At 45.6% G+C, this 7,433-nt stretch overlaps 1 protein-coding gene and 1 long non-coding RNA gene across 2 annotated transcripts in view; one reads left to right on the top strand and one right to left on the bottom strand.

Moving 5' to 3' along the window:
• Nucleotides 1–2,366: 2,366 nt before the first annotated feature.
• LOC121627239 overlaps nucleotides 2,367–7,433 on the top strand; it is a 33,383-nt gene continuing 28,316 nt past the window's right edge. Inside the window, exons 1-3 of the long non-coding RNA XR_006008015.1 lie at nucleotides 2,367–2,444; nucleotides 4,646–4,781; nucleotides 5,241–5,279. This is a non-coding gene — a long non-coding RNA (uncharacterized LOC121627239). The remainder of the gene's footprint in view (nucleotides 2,445–4,645; nucleotides 4,782–5,240; nucleotides 5,280–7,433) is intronic.
• On the bottom strand, nucleotides 5,824–6,950 carry LOC121627238 (nuclear receptor subfamily 0 group B member 1-like). Its single transcript, XM_041966027.1, has 2 exons — nucleotides 6,419–6,950; nucleotides 5,824–6,216 (listed from the first exon to the last, which is right to left on the bottom strand). Exons 1-2 carry the CDS (start codon nucleotides 6,948–6,950, stop codon nucleotides 5,975–5,977), a joined length of 774 nt encoding a protein of 257 aa, XP_041821961.1. The 3' UTR covers nucleotides 5,824–5,974.

Raw genomic sequence — 7,433 nt, 5'->3', positions numbered from 1 at the left:
CAGCCCATTCACGCACACGGTGACATTAATTAATGCGCGCTTGCCCTGGCGCAGTCGAAGGAATTCTTCGACATTTCGGGAAATGCGCTTACTTGCAGTTTTGCAGAGAGTCAGATGAGGAGATCGATACCGCCGCTCTCAAATATGAAAGTGGAGGATGCAGCAGGTTGGTTTAGCTTAGCATTAAGACTGGAGACAAGGAGAGACAGCGAGCTTAGTCTACCTACCAGCAACTGTGCTGCTCAATGTCTTGGAGAGATGCACTCATGCACAAGATATCAAATTACTCCTTTAGGTAAAAGGGAAATGCGACATGTGACACCTAAATGCCATGTCTGCCAACTTGGTCCAGTCCAGTGTGGTTCCCTTCAACTTCAACATTATGTAACTTACTGTGTGTCAAATATTACATTGCTGTGATTGTACTTTTGATCTCCATTATGTGCAACCTTTCCCTCAGGGTCCAGAATGCAGCAGCCAAATGTAAAGAAAACTGCATTTTTTTCCCCCCACAAGTGAAATAAGTCGTGGTGGATGAGCTGAGCAGCTGCGCCCCGCTGCACCACATGTGTGTACGCCTCGTACTGAACGACAGAAAGCACGATGTTCCCTATAGCCGTCGTGTTTTTCTTCCATCATGGCTATAACATGAAGCTACATCCTCATCATCGGTGCCCATGTGAACACGGAGGGCCGCAAGACGTTTTCATCTGAGCCGACATGTTGCCATATGGTGCACGAGTGTGTGTCTGCGAGAAAGGGGGGAGCTCCTAAGCTGCGGGACTTTTCGCCCCAAATGAAATCATTTTCACTTCATTACAGTGTCACAGCGTAATAAGCTCCCTGAACAAAAGCATGTGACGAGGGGGGGAAAGCGGAGACGAGCGCACGTGCACACGCACAGATGTTTTGTTTCTTCCTCTGCCTGCACACACACACACTTACTGGTGAAGAGTATTACTCACTCTGGCAGGTATACCATGCCCCTCCATGTCCCACAGGGCCTTGTTACTTGGAGCTCTGAGCTCTGCGCCCTGTGTGACATGTCTTCCACTCGAAGAACCAGGCCAATTGTCTGTGCATGGATAGGTGGCAGTGGAGGCAGTCTGTGTGTGTGTGTGTGTGTGAGAGAGAGAGAGAGAGAGCTGAAAGCATTTGGAGAGTGGAGGCAGGCAGCTGTTAACCCAGTTTTGGAGTAATTCTGAACTCACCATGGTTCAGCATGGCATAATTGCCTGTGCATGCTGTGCGTGTGTGTGTGTGTGTGTGAAAGATGCAAGTCATGGATCGCTGATCACTTACCAAGCCCAATTTACTGCTACTTCCTGCAAGAGCGGCTCCATCTTGAATCATTTATTATTTCACGATAGTATCGATGCGTGTGTGCTGAGGTCGGATATCGATTTGATCGTGGTTGCAGCTGGCTTATCAAAGCAGACTCCTCCGCTGCTTTCATGTCTTGATTGAACAAATCAAAAAACAGCGAAGCAGCAAACATCAGCTTCTATATTATAATGTGTAATGTTTGTCTTATAATCAGAATAAAAGGGTGCAACACTGAATCTGAGCAGTTTCCGGCCTCCAATTAGAAGATGCAGGGAGAAAACTGGCCACCTCAGGATTTTCAAAGTGAAACGCTGCCATCTGCTGGTCGTGCTTCATCCTGCACATCGGCTGACTCAGTCCCTCGCAAGGCATGCTGGGAGGGAAGGGCCCAATTCGAACCATTATGGCGAAAGCCGGGTGATGTGTGGCTCATTCCGTCGTGATAAAAATCACACACATCGCCCCTGAAGTGCCCCAGTCGAAATCTTCTCCCCATCTGAAACCTATAATTGTGACGAATGGAAGTGTGTGCATTTCCCTTTAAAGCAGAGCAAAGCCATTAGATAAGCTGCTTCTGTTCCTGACACGGCACTTTTTATAGCTCCCCAATGAACAATAATACAGAGCGAGCACAGGGTGAATGCATAACGACTGAATGAGTCGCACAACATACTGTAGATCACATTATTCCACGAGCTTTGCATTGTATTGACAACTGCAATCTGACGCTGCTCTCATCTCTGTGCATTTGTTATTATGAGGCTGCAAATGATGTTATTCTGATGGGACAGCGGCTGCAGGATTCAGAGAAAGTCTTGGCTCAATTTATCGCACTTCAATATTTTACAGACTGACTACTTTCCAAACTTGAACCTGAAACTTCGTCCTGTCTGATGAGATATAAATGACACTAAAACAGCTTTAAATATAGTAAGTTAGGCATCCCATCATGCTCTATTACCTGATGGTGCATTCACTTGATTTTGTTGAAAAAAAAGAGAGTGTGAAGCAAGGTGTGTTTGCAATGAATTCTGGGTAGGGCGGAGAACCTGTTTACTTCACATCAGCCTAGATTTCGGGATTTTTTTGGGGGATGTTTGGGTCAAACCTCTGACCAGGTAAGCACAAACTCTGAACTCCAAACTTTCTACTGTCTCCTCCTGCTTGACAGTTTAGCTTGAACTTCCGAATTACACTGTGTGGTCGGTTTATTTGCTGAAACAACCCGTTTGTTGTTGAGACAAACAAGCCTGCAGCGTGTGGAGTTTATCTGTCAAATCAAACAAACGCTCTCGGAAAGAGTCGCCGCTCCAGAGTACAACTAATTGACAAACACAGCATTAAACTAGCTCTCTGTTTACTTCGACAAAAGACGTTTAATTTGTTGTCCCTAATTAAGACGGAGCAGACGCCAGGTGTGCGGGCTGTCATAGCCTTACCTGGCCGGCTCATGAACACGCAGCGCACGGGGGCGCTGGGTTAGCTTCACCGTCCTGTGATGCTAGCGGTGGTGCATTTAATGTCTGTTTGTTCAGTTAACGGGGGCGGCGCGGCTGAGTAAACACAGCTGTAAAGCCGTTATTCACATGACAAAGTGACATGCAGCTGAAATGAGATTGTAACACTCAGAAAAAAAGACGATCTAAATATTAGTGTTGACAGGCAGGCTTTATTGTGAAGTTAGGTTTTGCCAGGAGGCAGCGCTATAGTTGAGCATCACTCAGTTGGCATGACTATTGGTTGTTTAATCATAATGATGACAATGGCCTGAACAATACAGCTGGTTGTGTCAGACGTTTTGAACATTTTCCAGCAGAAATAGGCCTGATGGACGCATTATTTCAGAGCCAGGCTATATACTTGTAGCTCAATAGCCATGAATGATGACGACTCCATAATAACATCAAATGCATCGTCAGGACTACTCCTGACTCATGTGGGCCTGCAAGTGATGATTATTGTCGTTATAGATTCATTCAGGAAATGGTGATAATACATTTTCTCACAATGGCAGCATCATAAAATCCACCTGAAGTCTTGTTTTGTTTTTTGAGCAGCACTCCAAAATGCAAAGATACTCAGTTTAATGTCACACAAGATTAAGAAAAGCAGCAAAAACATGTGAGAAAGCTGTAACATTGCATTGCCCTTTCAGCTTAATATATGTCTTTAAACAATATCCAAATAGTTTCACATTTCCCACCAAACAAATACTAATTTAAGCTCCAGACTTGTGCATCATAGGTGATAACGCTGTGTTTATTATAGTTTAGCGTTCATGTGTGCCAGTGTGGGAAGGCCACATTTAGTGGAAAATGTGTGTGCGCAGGGATCAGTCTATATTCCTGACATTTTGTGTTGAAGCCCCACCGCCTGCGTTGTTTGCAATGTGAGATTCTTCACCGAAAGGAAGCCGCAGTAATCTGAGCAAAGCTTAGCTGGTGTTAGACCCGGTAGCTGAGAGGGGGGGGGGGCATTAATGCAAATGCTTGGAAGATTGTGGCGCTAATACTCAAGGCTAAGCTTGAATGTCTGTGGCTGCCTTGAAAGGCTGCATCCAGAGGAAAGAAAAGCCCCGAGAGAACGAGCTCAGAACTTGTGCTCAGCATTTACTCATTGTCATAAGCAGCAGAATTGTGAAGCCGGTAACTTTTAGGACTTTGATACCCGACTTCCAGCGACGTAGAGCCGGTAGCCTTGAGGGACGATTGAAAAGCTTCCAGTGCAGAAGTATGAGAAATGTGAAGTGGTCATTGCGATTCCAATGCTGCAGTGATTGTGTGTGCTGAACATCTGCCATATCAATTTATTTTGATGCTTAAAGAGTCTAGTATCTGTGTTTTCCCTGGTTGTATGGAGTAAGACTGTCTTCCTCAAGCCACTACAGCAGTGATACATAATGTTTTGAGCTGCCAGTAGCTGGACTAATAGATCAGGGCTATGTCATGTGTGTTAACTTGTTTTAACCTGGTGAAATCAGTGTGTTGGATGGCTTTATTTGCCAGTCAAATTGAAGATGAAAACACTTTTTAGTTGCAGCAATCAGGACACTTTGTGTCATAATGCAAAATGAAAACCAGTTTTTAAAAAGCTGAAAAAGTGTGTATGCGAGTATGGTGCTATAATCACAGCCAGTATTAGGACTTTAAATAACATCCAGCATATCACACAGTTAAGACAAAGATGGGAAATAAGTGTGCATCACGGGAGGTGATTCAGCATGAAATGTTAATTCACATTATGAACACAGAGCATCCCGTTGCATCAGGAGGGATAATCTGCAGCATCACTTCGTGTGGTTTAATTCGGTATTTCCCAGGTAACACCCGGGGAGCTGGAGGAAGAAGAGAAACAGCTCAGCGTCGGCTCCAGACGACATTAATGGAGCGAGGCTCGCCGAGCGGAGGTGTATTTACTGAAGCCGTCTGAACGGAGACATGGAGCCCAAACCACTGGTGTGTTACACTATAGCTTGTCTAGCAGCTGTTTTAACCAACACCCATAACTTTGTCTTTGCAGCTGTCTGATTGGTGATGAAGAGTGTGTACATCTGTAGATGTGTGCACTCAGGTTTAACTGCATAAAGTAATTTAAGAGCTCTGAAAAATACATCGGAGCGGTAATGAATATGAGGCCTGCTTTCAAAGGGTTTAAGGGGCAGTAAGTTGGATTTTACAGCCCTACAGTGCCCACAATATATCAGCAGGAGTTTAATTCAAACTGCTGATTTATTTACCAATAAACAGCATCTGATCCAACAATGACTTGGCCGAGAGTTGAGATTTGTGGCTTTTCAACCTTGCTTGTAAAATTAAAGGATGAAGGCACCTTTTATCACCAATTTTTATCAGATTTTTTTTTTTTTAACTTTTTTTGACTAGTTTTAAAATCTCTTTATATGCTATCTTTTTCAGAAAGCGATGGGTCTCCACCAGTCAGACCAAACTTCAAAGGTAGGAACTCCTACATTCTTCTATTTTGCTTTCTAAAGCAGCGATTCCCCTGCTTTGTTTTCTGATTGTAGCTTCTCAAACACCACTGCCTGCTGCTTATGCTTTTTGATTCACACTGAACTTGGTGGTTGCTGTCTCATCGCCGTGTGAGCTTTGATGCCAGTCGTTTTGTGGAAGCAGAAGCTCGGCTGACATCTTCCAGCTGTGGGTGGTTTGTGATTTGCTGAGAGACAGGATTGATGGATATGTTGAAGGAGAGAGGAGGAGCTTGTGAGTGAGTTGAGGATGTTGGTATAACACTTATTTAGTCTGCTATTGTCACACTGCTAAATGGCTCCTGGAGTCTCATGTAGTGTCAGTCGGATCTCTGCAGGATCAGTCGGGGGTTCATTTGGACTGCCAGGAAAGTCTGACTGGCCTTTCCTGACAGCTGCAAGCATGAAGACTTGGGTCTGCCAGAGTAACGGCACAGAGGTCATTCTCAGTCTCACTCAGTCTTTTATTGAGGGCATCATGGCTGGAGTGTCCTTTATAAAAAAAAATAGAAAAGGCATGATGTGCAGCAGTTTTCATCCTGGAGAATTCATAATGTGCAGGTGATGCTTTGATCAATAAAAGCTGACAGGAAATTCAAAATCTAGACAGATGTGTAAATACATGATTTCAGCCCTAAAAGTCTTTCGTTCTTCACGATTCTACCTCTCATAAAACATCGCGAGCACGAGTTCGTCTACGCTGCTCGTGCCCATCACGGGTCTGAAGAAGAGCCCCGCCACCGCGTCCGGGTCCACGGAGCGCAGCGCGTTCAGGACGCCGCGCAGTCTGGCGAGCCGGCCCGCTTTACCCCGGTGCACCGTCCTCACGTGCTCGTAAAGCGCGCGCTCAGCCTCCCTCTGGAGCGCCTGGATGTACTCCCGACACTCTAACTCCGTCACCACTGCAGCCAGAGACAGACAGACAGGGAGAGAAAAACAGAAACAGACGGGGAAATTACGCACTTGTTCCGGTTACCGTGAATCCACAACAGTATGGCCCAATAAAGAGCCGTGAGATTGTTCTCCAAAACAAAAGAAATGTGCTTAAATGACAAACTTTTCAAGGTGTCGTGTGGTAAACAAAGTGACAGTGTTGTTTCTTACCCGGGGTGAACAGAATCGCTCCTTTCAGAAACGCGTATTCTTTGACGCTGATCCTCAGACCTCTACACCTGACCAGACACATCTTGATCCCCTCTGCATCCCCGACGGGAACCCCTGGGTCTCGGACGTCGGCCGGTGCCGCTCGGCTGTGCGTTAAAATCATGTGCAGCAGACTCGGCTGCTGCGTCTCCACCGTGTCGAAGTCCACGGCGTCCTGCACCATGCCCAAAACCAGCAGCGGCGCCCAGCTGTTGCGCACAAGCCGGAGCTGGTCTTCCGCCGGCAAACCCCGAAAACACGGTACCTTTTTCACGAACCGGAAAGTTTTCACAAGCACCTGCGAGGCTGCTTTGAAAATGAGCCGCGGAGCCCGAATCGCCACCAGTTTTCTCTTGGACGCGCAGGTGCAAAGCTGTTGCGCAGCGGCCGTCTCCAGGTGTCCCTGCGGGCACTGAGCGCCTCTGTTCAGGATGCTGTAGAGGATGCTCCCCCGTGCCGCGTCCTCCCGGTCTCTGCACTTGCAGCACGACATGGCGCATCTCACAGCCGCCCCATTGATTCTGAGCTTATTTTGGCGAAAATCATCTTTTTTATAGACTAGACTCGGGCCACCAGAAACATACGTCCGGTCAATATTTTCATAATAAAAGCATAACCAGTCAGTAGCAAGTAAATGTGCAGCAGTAAATCGTAGGAGCAGTCACATTTTTGAAAAAAGAATATGAAAGTGTGCGCGGATATTTCTTTTCAGAATGTAGTCACATCCTAAATCTCTGAAATATGAAGCAGTGAAACTTGATGTGCAGAAATAAAACCATATTTTGTGAATATATAACTATGGTTACTTTACACATAATGGCTTGGTTTATTTTAAGACTTAAAATGACTTATTTCAGTAACTAAGCTGTGCAATAGACTGGTAAATTTTATATTTCACTTGGAATGATTCCACTCGTATCATGCTGGACTGTTGCTGAAGACACTAATGCTAATAATAATAATAATATGTCAAACA

This window comes from Chelmon rostratus, chromosome 24, assembly GCF_017976325.1.
Source record: "Chelmon rostratus isolate fCheRos1 chromosome 24, fCheRos1.pri, whole genome shotgun sequence".
NCBI lineage: Eukaryota > Metazoa > Chordata > Actinopteri > Chaetodontiformes > Chaetodontidae > Chelmon > Chelmon rostratus.
This window is presented reverse-complemented; position numbering and strand designations above follow the sequence as displayed.